Source organism: Pogona vitticeps, chromosome 3 (assembly GCF_051106095.1).
Source record: "Pogona vitticeps strain Pit_001003342236 chromosome 3, PviZW2.1, whole genome shotgun sequence".
In the NCBI taxonomy this organism is placed as follows: Eukaryota; Metazoa; Chordata; class Lepidosauria; order Squamata; family Agamidae; genus Pogona; species Pogona vitticeps.
In genome coordinates, this window is record NC_135785.1 from 251,210,398 (window position 1) to 251,223,063 (window position 12,666).

At 42.6% G+C, this 12,666-nt stretch overlaps 1 protein-coding gene across 2 annotated transcripts in view; it reads left to right on the forward strand.

Annotated features, from left to right (window-relative positions):
• The window catches only part of MTMR2 (myotubularin related protein 2), a 43,076-nt gene that overhangs the window by 12,933 nt on the left and 17,477 nt on the right, over positions 1-12,666 (forward strand). For both annotated transcript variants that reach the window (XM_020809372.3, XM_072993612.2), the window contains 6 exons: positions 5,104-5,179; positions 5,959-6,053; positions 6,780-6,890; positions 9,339-9,440; positions 10,306-10,389; positions 11,584-11,733. In XM_020809372.3, coding sequence (XP_020665031.2) covers positions 5,104-5,179; positions 5,959-6,053; positions 6,780-6,890; positions 9,339-9,440; positions 10,306-10,389; positions 11,584-11,733 — 618 coding nt within the window. The remainder of the gene's footprint in view (positions 1-5,103; positions 5,180-5,958; positions 6,054-6,779; positions 6,891-9,338; positions 9,441-10,305; positions 10,390-11,583; positions 11,734-12,666) is intronic.

A 12,666-nucleotide genomic window follows, 5' to 3' on the forward strand; every position in this document is an offset into this window, starting at 1 on the left:
TGATTTGCAAAACAGTGATTCCTATGGGGGAATTTTGCCGGACAATGTTTGGTCCCTGCTTCGCAAACCGATTTTCGCTAGACGACGATTTTGACAGCTCCCTCCGCGCTCGCAAACAGTTGTTTTCGGGACCCAAGCTTCGCATGACAGTGATCTAAACAGCTGATCTGCAGTTTGCAAAGCTGCTTTCCTATGGCCGATCTTCACTAGACAACAACGATTCTTCCCCATTGGAACACATTAAACAGGTTTCAATGCATTCCAATGGGGAAATGCTTTTCGCTAGACAATGATTTCGTTAAACAGCGATTTCAGTGGAACGGGTTATCATCACCTAGCGAGGCACCACTGTATCCTGCTCATGGTCTTGTCGTAAGTATTGAACATGTCACAGTGGGAAACAGGGTGCTGGACTAGGCTAAACGTCTGTTTAATTTTTCAACTGTGGAAATGTCCCTCAATTGTTACAAAAGAGGCCCAATGGAAAACCTGTGTCAGAAACACAGGAGCCTCTCATTTGCGTGCTAAGTGTGGTCTCCCCAAGAAATGTGAATGTCATACAGTACTTTTCATTGTCACTTCTGTTGCCCTCCTAAGTGTGGAAAGCAATGCATCTGAAGAAGGAGAATTGTATTGGCAGTGGTGCCGGCGTTGGTGTTCTCTTTGTGAGCTGGGAAAACTCCCGTGCATAGTAAAGAAACTCCTTCTTCAGACTCAGGTGTGAGTCAGCCACCATAAGTCCTTTCGAGGAGGAAGGCGGGGTAAAAATATTTTAAATAAATTAAATAAAAAATAAACAGACAGCAGTAAAGGATCATGGCTGATGCTCTCGAAATAGTTCCATCCTAGCTCCAAAAAAAAAAAATAAGGCTACCACTGGGCCGAAAAGGTCTGGATTTTGTTGGTTCACCATCTCGTCTGATCGCCTGAAATGGCTTGCGCTGGGCTATTCCACAAGCAGTCCATAACAAGAGATCTGCCTCCATCTGATCATGTCCTAATTCCCTCTACACGTAAAATCAGGGGCAGGACAAAGAAAAGAGCATATTTTATTGTTTGCATAAACTCATCAATGTATGATGAACAGGGCTATAGTTCATGCCGTCCTCCTTATTCTCTGTCATTTATTTCCCAAAGAGAGCACAATTTGCAACCTTTGTAGTTTCTAAACTGCTTTCCCCTTCCAGCCAGCTTGTCTTGTAATCTAGAAGAAATGCTTGTTTGAGCAAGATCTTCTTTTAATGCTGTCCTTCTCGCATCCCTCTATTTATAGCTCTCTCTCGTCATAGACCTGTCAAAGCCCAGGTTACAATATATTGATTTAGTGCAAATTAGATCAGGGAAAGCCAGACTCAGTCAATTTTCTGTCTCTTAGTCGAGGGAAAGGGAAGCGCCTGGAGTGTGGTCGTGTTTCAGAAGGCAGCCAAAAAAGAAAGGGATCTTAATAACGTAATGTTCAAGGTCCCTGGATGTTTGCATAGGTACTAAACGTACAGTGCGGATGTTATACTGAAACTATTTATGAGTGTCATTCGTGAGGAACAGAAGGCTCAAGGAAATAAGCCTGTAGCCTTGGTATGTCCTCTTGAGAGAGAGGTGATCTGTTATTGCCTTCAAGGACTATGGTATTTTTCCCAGTTATGAATCTGCTGTAGAATACAACCGGGTAAGGGATTTTTTTTTTTACTCTCCTCCTTTTAGTATGATGAGTCCAAAAGTAAATGTTGTTTTAGCATGTCAAATCCAAAAACCACCTTGGATCTCTCTTCTTGGGAAAAGGCAGGAAGTTATTGAATGAATGAATGAATGGTTTATTCTTGATGGATGATTTTTAAACAGATGTTGCATGCCCATCTATCAAGTTGCTTTAACTGTGGATTTCTTACATTGGCAAGGATGGTGCTAGATGGCCTTTGGTATAATACCTTCCAAGTCTACATTCCTGGGATCCTGAAGCAACCACGATGATACTTTAGATAGCCTTGCCAAACATCTGAACCAAAGTAATTGGATTATTGCTTCGGCCAGTATTTTCAGTGTTGTCTTTGTATCTCCAGGCAACAATATCTACAGAGTATTGTAGAAGGACTCAAAAATAAGTGCTGTTTTTAATTCAGCACTGCATTTTAAAGAAAGACTAATATCACTTGAACTTTGTACTCTTAGTAGATATGGATGGTCAATTACTAGGTGACATTTATCCTTAAATAATGATACTAGTGCTCAACTGTTCAGCATAATCTTGTTAGAACTCTCCTTCCTTCCTTCCTTCCTTCCTTCCTTCCTTCCTTCCTTCCTTCCTTCCTTCCTTCCTTCCTTCCTTCCTTCCTTCCTTCCTTCCTTCCTTCCTTCCTTCCTTCCTTCCTTCCTTCCTTCCTTCCTTCCTTCCTTCCTTCCTTCCTTCCTTCCTTCCTTCCTTCCTTTAAAAGGATGGTTTGTGCAATTGCACCAAATGCTCCTGACCCCATGCTCATTTATTTTTAGTGCAAGCTAATCAAAGGTTGGGTAAAATGCACCCTGTGAGCCAAGAACACTGCCAGGGCCTTAAATGTGACCTTCTGGGATGGCTGGAGCCTCCAGTCCCCCATTCACTATTTTTTTTTCTCAAAAAGCCCTTTTTTCTCTCTGGTAGGTGTTGGAGGCAATGTTTCAATGTTCTGGATCCCCCAGGATTTCTGATGCCCCATCTTAATTTTTTTTTTTTTGGTAGATGAAAAATGTTTTTGGCCACTAGGGGGCATGCATATTACTTAGATCAGTGGTCCCCAACCTTGGGCCTCCAGATGTTCTTGGACTACAACTCCCAGAAGCCTTCAGCACTACCTCTGCTGGCCAGGATTTCTGGGAGTTGAAGTCCAAGAACATCTGGAAGCCCAAGGTTGGGGACCACTGACTTAGATCAGGCCTGAAGACATTCAGTGACTTTTTGTGGACAGTGAGAATTGTGATCTGAATCTCCTCAGCCCCATACTCTAAACACAACTCTGACCGTCAAACTTTAACTTTCATCACTGGTAGTTCTTCCTCTCTGTTTTTCACAAGCTCAGCATGAGTTAACAAAGTGATGCAGCAGCAAAAAACAAAGTAAAACACCAGTGTGATAAGACTAAGGGAAGTCCTAGTGATACTATTCTCTTTTGGTGAGACCTCACGTAGATTATTGTGTCCAATTCTGGATACCACATTTTAAAAAGAATATTGAGAAACTTGACCATGTCCAGAGAGAAGAAGAAAAGGTTTCAAGACCTTATGAGGAAAGGTTGAAGGAACGTGGCATGTACAGCCTAGAGAGAGAGAAAGGCTGAGATTGGTGATATGATAGCTATGTCAAGTATTTGAAGGGCTGTTATATGGAAGATGGAGTGGGCCTGTTTTTACAGCTCAAGAGGATGGGACCAGAAATAATGGATTCAAATTACAAGAGAGGAGATTTAAACTAAACATCAGGAAGAACTCCCTAACAAGGAGAGCCATTCAAGAAGAATGGAATGTTGCAAAATTATCTGCAAAAACATGTCACTCCTCCAAAATTCTTTGCTAAACATTGTTATGCTTGCAACACCATCTCTTTGAAATGTTCTTGCTTTGTTTTGTATTATTTTTTTTACACTAACTAAAACCAAAATATTAAGATGGGTGGCTTTTCTGTAGGATTACAGAAATCACAAGTTACAATCTTTGTTTAAAACCAGAGTAGTTTCCTAGGTGGAGGCAACTTCCATATAGGAGTTGTTCCCCAATAACAAAGGTACGAGCAGCCACTTCAGAGCACATATTCTGAGATTCCTTGAAACACTAGCAAATCGTCAATGCAATAGTAACATCATTATGAGTATATTAATGTCCTACTTCTACTCCTATCACCATGGATTGTGCTATTTTATTCTTTCGATTGTTATTATACAATAATTTTTTTAAAAAAAATCTAAAATCATTATTAGCATCAGTATTACTGTTACTATTATTATTGACATCATTAATTTATTACTGTTTTACTTCAGTAAAGAGCACAATCAGGGGTTTTCCAGTTTAGGTGCCAAAATATGTTAGAGCACCCTCTTCATGTTCCGTAATGACTAGCCTGCCAAAAAACACATAATAGCTAATCATATTATTTGTTTCCCATTTTATTTTGTTTTACTTCTATACAATGTGTCCGATGGTCTGCAGTAACAATGAATAACATGAGTGAAGATTCCTAGCATATGCAAGACCAATTAATGTGTCACTTCAATACCTCTAGAATCCTAAGTTTATTTATTATGTTATTGAATAGAGAGAGATGCACTGTATTGCAGTGATGCAGGCTATGATAACATAGCACTAACATACCACAATACAGCTCCTCACCCCAGTCCCTCCAGACTATCTCAAAGATTAGAGGCAGTTGATTAGAGAGAGAAGAGTGTTTTTGTGCCGAGGTCTTGCTTGTGAGCTTCTCTGAGGCATCCGCTTGACCAGTCTGGGAACAGAACTGACAACTAGGTGGGCATTTGGTTTGAGCTTATAAGGATGTGGTGGCGCTGCGGGTTAAACCGCAGAAGCCTCTGAGCTGCAAGGTCAGAAGACCAAGCAGTCGTAAGATCAAATCCACGCGACAGAGTGAGCCCCCGTTGCGTGTCCCAGCTCCTGCCAACCTAGCAGTTCAAAAGCATGTAAATGCGAGTAGATAAATAGGTACCACCTTGGTGGGAAGGTAATGGCATTCCGTGTCTAGTCATGCTGGCCACGTGACAACGGAAACTGTCTTTGGACAAAACGCTGGCTCTATGGCTTGAAAACGGTGATGAGCACCGCACCCTAGAGTCGGAGACGACTGGACTAAATGTCAAGGGCAACTTCTACCTTTACCTTTACCTTACCTATAAGGCCTGTCTTTTGTTTTTGTGAAAAATCTACTTTCTAATCATTTTGGATCCTTTTTTAAAGTTTTTAGTTTTAAAAAGGTGTTTTGCTTGTTTACTTGTTTGTTTCAACTACTCAGTTATTGCTGTCATGTCAATATAATTATTTCCTTAACAGGAAGAGTAAGCATCAGATGTCTGATTTGTGAACATCGGTCACCCTTGTGCTAATGGTGTATGTATGGGATTTGTGTTTCAGGTTCTCAGGGAATGTAACAAATTGGCTGAAATGGAGGAACCTCCTTTGCTGCCAGGAGAAACAATTAAGGACATGGGTAGGTGCAGACATTTCTCTTTGTAACTTGTTGGCAGAGTGGATCACACCAAGGGACAAAAGTGCATTACAAGTAGTCTGTCATTAGAGCTGAAGACATACAAGTGTCCCAGAGCAATAATTTAGTCATTTATTGGTCTCTGAGCAATCTCACCTTAAAATTCAGTTCCTGTTTAGCTCCTAAAGATCAGTCAGAGAAGAAACCAAGTTTATTTACAGACTCCAGAAAGTGAAAGATTCTCCTGTTCTGACGCTCAGATGCTTTCAGCTGTCACACAGGTTATCTGTTGTATGTCGTTCAGCTGTGGGCTGAATGATGTCACACTTAACTAGTAGCAAACTCAGTTCTTATATTTCTGATGCTTATGGAGAAAAAAAAGGCACCGTCCACACACAAGAGAAACTATCGATCTTAAGAAACACATAACATTTATGGTGAGCATGAAATTCAGTGGGTTGACTGGGAATCTTAGCAGGAACAATCTATGCTACAGTATTCTGTTGCAGGGCACATTCATTTGGTAAGAACAGGTTAAATATGCATAAAGCAGTGCCCTTAGACTGAATGTTCATTTTACCATACAGTTTGGTCCCCTCATTTTATTTTTGTTAACGTTCACCTCATTGCTTCATTCCCTGGATGAAACTGCAAGATGACCACTGAAAAGAAAGTTTTATTCGTGGGGGAAGGTTGAGAAATCGATTTGCCGGGAGCCAAAATGTTATCAAAAAGATTTCGGAAACGCAGTTCCTTTTAAAATATTATCATTTTCTTTCCAGCAAAAGATGTTACTCACATCTGCCCATTTACTGGTGCTATTAGAGGAACGTTGACTGTCACAAATTACAGGCTATACTTTAAAAGCATGGAAAGGGTAAGCCTTAATTAGTTTCTTTTTACTCTTTCTTACGCTTTTAAAAAACAATTATTTATAAATTGTACGTAGAAAACAAAACTTTAAAAAATGTACATACATTTAACGTGCTTCCCCCCCCCCTTCTTATGTTTTACCATTACCTATTATTGCAAATTCAACTTCAAATTCAGCTCAGGTTTGCATGCCAGGGGACAAGGATTTAGCACTGGCTTCTTACATTAAAAGGATCTCTCGTAACAGGTGATGGGTAAATATCCATGCTTCAGCAGAACGTAGAAAAGTTATTTTGAATTATTTAAGGAAGTGGACTTATCCATGAAAGCTCGCATTAAAATATAGCAGTTTGTCTTTAAGGTGCCACAATGTTTTTGTTTTGTTTATTTATTTATTTTTTATTTTTGCCTGATATTTTTTAATGAACTCCCAGAATCCCACATCCAGTTTGCTGACTGGAAGTTTCTGAGCATTGTAGTACAAAAAAGTAACTTTTCCCAGCTCTGTGCTTGAGACCCTGGAAAAGTGCTGCTGGTCTAAGTAGACAGTACTGAGGTCAAAAGATCTGTGCATCGTAGAGTGTGATAGGTTCATATGGTTTTGTCACAGCTAGCTTCATCTTGCTACAGAGTTTATATATATATATATATATTCCAGGCTCTGGGCAATACTGAGTAGTTGTTTGAGCCTTTGTGAGCCTTTTTATTCATATGCTGCTGTTTTCCCCAGGACCCACCCTTTGTTCTAGATGCTCCTCTTGGAGTGATCAACAGGGTCGAGAAAATTGGAGGGGCTTCCAGCCGTGGTGAAAATTCGTATGGTTTAGAGATTGTATGTAAGGTAAGTTTATCCATCTGCAGTTGGTGGGTTCTTAATCCACAGTAGTCTAACTATAGGGATTTGGGTTTTTGTATGCTTTTTTTACTGGTTTCAGATAGGTCATCTCTCCAGAAACCTGACACAATGGAACTCACACCAGAGACAGAATAAGAGAATTGGGAAGGATTTGTTTTTTTAATGCGGGGGGTATCTCATAGGTTAGTTTTCCCAACCTTGGATAACCCAAATACAGTGGTGCCCCGCATAGCGAGGTTAATCCGTTCCGGATTAACCCTCGCTATGGGAAACATTGCTCAACGAAACGAAAAAACCCATTGAAACGCATTAAACTTGGTTTAATCCGTTCCAATGGGCCCCGAAACTCACCGTTGAGTGATGCTTCCCTATGGCCGGCAGCCATTTTCGCTCCCTCCCCTCCCTTAGCGAGGGCGCGAAAACGCTGCACGCGGCCATTTTGGGGCTTCCGGCTGCCATTTTGGAGCCGCCGAACAGCTGATCCGCGGGTCGCAAAGCGAAGGTCGGTAAGCGAAACGCTTACCGACCTTCGCTATGCAATTTTCGGCCATAGAGGCCATCGCTTTGCGATCGCAAAAACGTCCTCGCTATGCAGATTCGTCGTTCTACAGTGCGCTCGCTAAGCGAGGCACCACTGTATTCTTGGACTGCAATTCCCAGAAACCGTGGCCAGCACAGCTGCTGGTGAAGGTTTTTGGAACTGGCAGTCTAAGAACACTTGAGTTACCCAAGATTGAGAACTAAGTGTTACAGGTTATCAGATTCAGTCACTTTGGTGCAAGGCATCTTGCGCTTATAAATTCCCTAAGAAGGGCGGTCGAAGTTTTCACTTTATGACTTCTAACAGGTGAAAATCCACCACTAAGGATGTGCTATTCTAGTTTTCTTGTTTGTTTTTTGACAAATCCTTGAGGTTGCCTGCCAAATGGGAGTCCCACTTGACAGACAGACTCCCTCAGACACCTAAATGTGGCTTATCTGGTGAAAAAGACCTAAGTTGGAAGGCTTCATGGCCTATCCTGTGCCTCGGTCCTCCTAGCTTCAAAAAGGAAACTCCCAGAAAGCACAAGGCAACTTCCTTGTTTGAATAGGAAGCTAGGCCTGTGCTAGGCCAAGAAGCCTTCCAGCTTAGGCCTTTCACCCGGGTGAGCCGTATTTAGGTCTGTGTCTGTCAAGTGGGGCTCCTAGAATGGAGAATTCTGGCATTTGTAGTCCGAACAAAAAAAAAAACCACACACACCAAATGGCACATCTCTACATTGGCTACATTGTTGAACTGCTCTTACTGGCAGGAAGATCACTAAACCCAGTGGATAATTTGGGTGCGGCAGCCCCTTGATGAGCTCTCAAGTGAATGGCGTGCTGCAAGAAGGACTGAGAACAGGCTGAAGGTTTTGGTGTACCAGTCCAGAGGCTCTGTCTCAGACTCCATCTCTTCTGACCAAGTGGGAAGCCTGAAGGCAGAGATGAGAATCCTGCCTCCTCATAGGGCTCCCAGTTCCCTGTTCTGGACCTTGTTACCTAAAACTCAGCCTAAAAATGAACAGTTGCGTGCGCGCAACCCGAAGCCTCCAGAGAATGTGACTGACCATTTTAAGACTGTTTTTCTGTTTTTTGGGGGGGGGGGGGCTCTTTTAAAGGACTCAAATAACCTTTCTTTTTTCTTTTTTCTTTTCTTTTTCTTTTTCTTTTTTTCTTTTTTTTTTTACAAAATGGGAAGTTTTCAGAGAAGGGGTGGGGACAGTCCTCAGAGGTATGGAAGACTGGAAAATGCATAGGGTGGTCGCCAACCCTTGTGTGTGGCTGTTCACATTAAAGAGGCAGGCCTTCAGTCTGAAACCTAGTATTCCTGTTTCTCCAAGAGTTCAAGCTGGGCATCTGCTGGCAGTGGTATACCAGCTTCTGGACTGTGCAGCTTTTAAGGATGATGCCTAAGAGTGGTTTTCTCATGAGAGCCTATTGATGCTGGTCTGGGCTAAAAGGCTTGGCCACTTCCATCCTCTTGGGGTCAGGGGGGTCTCTGGTACCACAGAGGTTGTTACTCCCAGTTCCTTATCTATTGATACCTCTGGTTTCACAGCTGTTGGGTCCATGTTGAAGTCATGGTTGGACTCTAGAGCCATGAGAGAGAAGTGGATAGATATCTGACCTAGCCGAAGGCAGATTCATTTGTATGAGCCGATGAGGTCCTCATTAATAGAGACAGTCAAAGTTTCCTCTGCAGATGTTGCTGCACCTCCTATAAGCCCAGGTCAACATAGGCAATGGTGCAAGGTAGTGGGAACAGCATCTGAAGGCCATGCTTTGTCCAGCTCTTCTCTATAACAAGAGGAGAGGTTTTCTGGCAGAAGACAGGCGTCCTGTCATGAATGACTCCACATTACATTCTGTTACACTCTGTAGTGTAGCTGAGTTTTGCCCGACATTTTGCAGGATGTCCGGAACCTACGTTTTGCCCATAGGCCTGAGGGGCGTACAAGAAGATCCATATTTGAGAACTTGACGAAATATGCGTTTCCAGTCTCAAATCATTTGGTAAGCTCTTCCTGTATGCTGTGATCCAAGACCCGGGGGACGGAATGTCTGCATTGTAAGTCAGGACTCAAAAGCCATCCGTCCTGTTAGGGATTGAGGGCTATTTTAAAAACGTGAATCAACATCTGAGAAGTGAAACACAAGCCTTGATCTGTTGTTGGGCTGTATCATTTCGTATTGCAAAGGGAGTTGGGGCTGCTGTTTAAATGCTTCTTTGCATAAAAATGTAGGTCAGACCTTTCCTTCACAGGCCAGGTTTTGGGGAAGAGAGTGAGGGGAACATTGTATATGTGGGACAGCAGTCAAACATTCAGTTTCTGCACTAGCAATTTTGAATGCTGCAGGCAAGCAACTCAAGCATACATAGCTTCCCTGCTCCTTGCTTACCCCAGAAACCTGAAGCATGGCGTGCCGATTTGGAAACATTAAGAGCTAAGTTTTGCAAGTGGTTCTCAACCCCTGTGTTTGGTAGAGTAACTTCCATATGACTCTGCCTGAGAAATCTTCCTGCATGTACACTGTGCTGTCACGAATTCTGTCCGCATTAGCCTCTCTGCAGAAGCCACCTTAAACTCCCTATCACTTCCTCCCCTTGGTGAGTTTGTAGGTAATAGCTGGGAGAACAAAAAGAATATAGGGAAACATACATTGACATGCTAATTACAGTGTACAGAGACAGTTTCTGAGTATCTCTCCTTTTTAAAATTATTTTTTTATGCACCAGTGTTAAAGAAACAAAAAGGCTACAGGGAAATTTCTTATATGAGATGTCAGATATAGTGCTATGCACTATGGGATGGTATACAAGTTAAATAAACAAGCAAGCAAGCTGAATGGTCTCTCTCTCTCTTTTTTTTTCTTTTAGTCTCTTTTTGCATTTGAATACAAAGAGGTTTTCCCAGAAAATAGCTGGAAGGTTTATGATCCTGTTTTGGAGTATAAAAGACAGGTGCGTATTTCTGTTCCACCTTTGATTTGCCCTTCTGTCCAAACAGCAAAATGAATCCTGCTTAATCACGGATTCTCCCTTCAGTGTCAGGAAATCTGTGCTCTGTAGATTAAATGAAAAACACTTCTTAAATATACCTTAGTTGCTTTCAGGATTGGGCTGGCCACTGGCCAGATTGCAAGAGTCCCCTCGGGGAGGGAGGGGCAGAGTGGTGGAGGCGACAACAGAGCCACCATTTAATCTCTGCTCTCTGAGCCACCTGCCATGACCACTAGCCTCTTTCTTATTGGCGCTACCCACTTCATGTTCTGAGTGCTCCTTAGCCAGCCATGCGATCAATGCCTTCGCCCCAAGAATTCTGGGAATGAGATATTATAGAGTATACAGATGATCTTCTCCTCCTCCCCATTCCCAGTGGGTTCCGAGGTGGGAGTGGGGATTTGGTATTTAACAGCACTTCTTTTCTGCCTGAGGTAGCTGGTGAGCTTTTCTGCCTGAGGTAGCTGGCGAGCGGCACCAGCAACGGTCATATTCCGTCTTTTTTCCAGTGAGCTCAATGTGGCATACAAGGCTCCCCTTGTCTTACCTACTTCACCCCCCAAAACAATCCGTCTAGGTGGATCCAGCTATAGGAACCAAAATGGGTACTAGAATCTGGGTTTACCCAATTCACCACAACCACACTGGCTTCCTCTAGAGTTTGGGGTGGATTAATGATTTTGCTCAGTATAGCACAGATGGCCAATATCTGACATAAGAGCCACTAGTGATGTATTTATTGAGGGACATGGGACTCCTGGACAGGAAGAGGGGACCACACACTTTCTTGGTTCAAGAAATAAAGGGAAAACAATATAGGGCTCCCAGAGGTTTTCATACAGTGGTGTAGTGGTAAAGTTGGGAGTACAGTACAGATGTCCAGAATGACAGTCTGCATAGCTGGCCCCCCCAGTGCATAAAGATGGTCCCAAAAAAGGCAAGCAGCTGGATTACTCCATCTCAACAAATGAAGAGCAGACCTTTTGCTAAACTGATTAATCTTAACTGCCTATACAATACCAAACCACACTCAGATATTTTGCATTATAATAGGGATAATTTGCAACACATAATAAAGGCTAAAAGGAAAGTGACTCTTCCTTTTAGCCTCCAATTTGAGAACCATGTTCTAACCAGCTACTCTTTCCAATCCAGGGGATTCCTAATGAAAGCTGGAGAATCACGAAGGTCAATGAACAGTATGAACTCTGTGATACATATCCTGCCCTTCTTGTGGTTCCTGCCAATATTCCAGATGAGGAATTGAAGAGAGTGGCTGCCTTCCGATCAAGGAGTCGAATACCGGTAGGTTGGGCACAGTGAGGTCAATTTGATTTGGTTCTGTATGCATCTTTTTGAAAAGAAGGCCAAAAAGAGAGAACAACTTGAGGATTTTTTTTTTCAGAAAAGGCAGGAATTCTGTTATTTATTTATTTATTTATTTATTTATTTATCTATTTATTTATCTATTTATCTATTTATCTATTTATCTATTTATCTATTTATTTATGCCCCGCCGATCTGAGCGACACGCCCACTCTAGGCGGCTTACAATATAGAATAAAACAATAAAACACAGAAAAGTACATGATTGTTCAATAACAATTATAATAAAAAGGAGGGATAATAAATAAGGGAAAATAAGAAAGAGATCAAGTATTGACTGGAGGGAAGGCCTGGATGTATAACCAAGTTTTTAATTGGGTTTTAAAAATTCCCAGCGTAGGGGCCACGCGAATCTCTGGAGGGAGGTTGTTCCATAGGCGAGGAGCCACCACTGAGAAGGCCCGGTTTTGTGTTTTCTCCTTCCAGGCCTCTCTCGGCGTCAGGCTCCTCAGCCTCACCTCCTGACTCGCATGGGTGATCTGGGTAGACCTTGGTGGGAGCAGGCGTTCTGCCAAATATCGAGGTCCTAAACCGTTTAGGGCCTTATAAGTAAGCATTAAAACTTTGAAGTCGACGCGGAAACGAATGGGCAGCCAATGCAGTGCAGCCAGAATTGGAGAAATGTGTTGGTATTTTCTCACTCCAGTAAGGAGTCTGGCCGCCGCATTCTGCACCACCTGAAGTTTCCGCATCAGCCTCAAAGGCAGCCCCACGTAGAGCGCATTACAGTGGTCTAATCTTGAGATTACGAGCGCATGTACTAAGATAGTGAGCACCCCCGTGTCGAGGTAGAGTCGCAGCCGGGCAATCCACCAAAGGTGGAAAAAGGTGGTGCGGACTACTGACGCCACC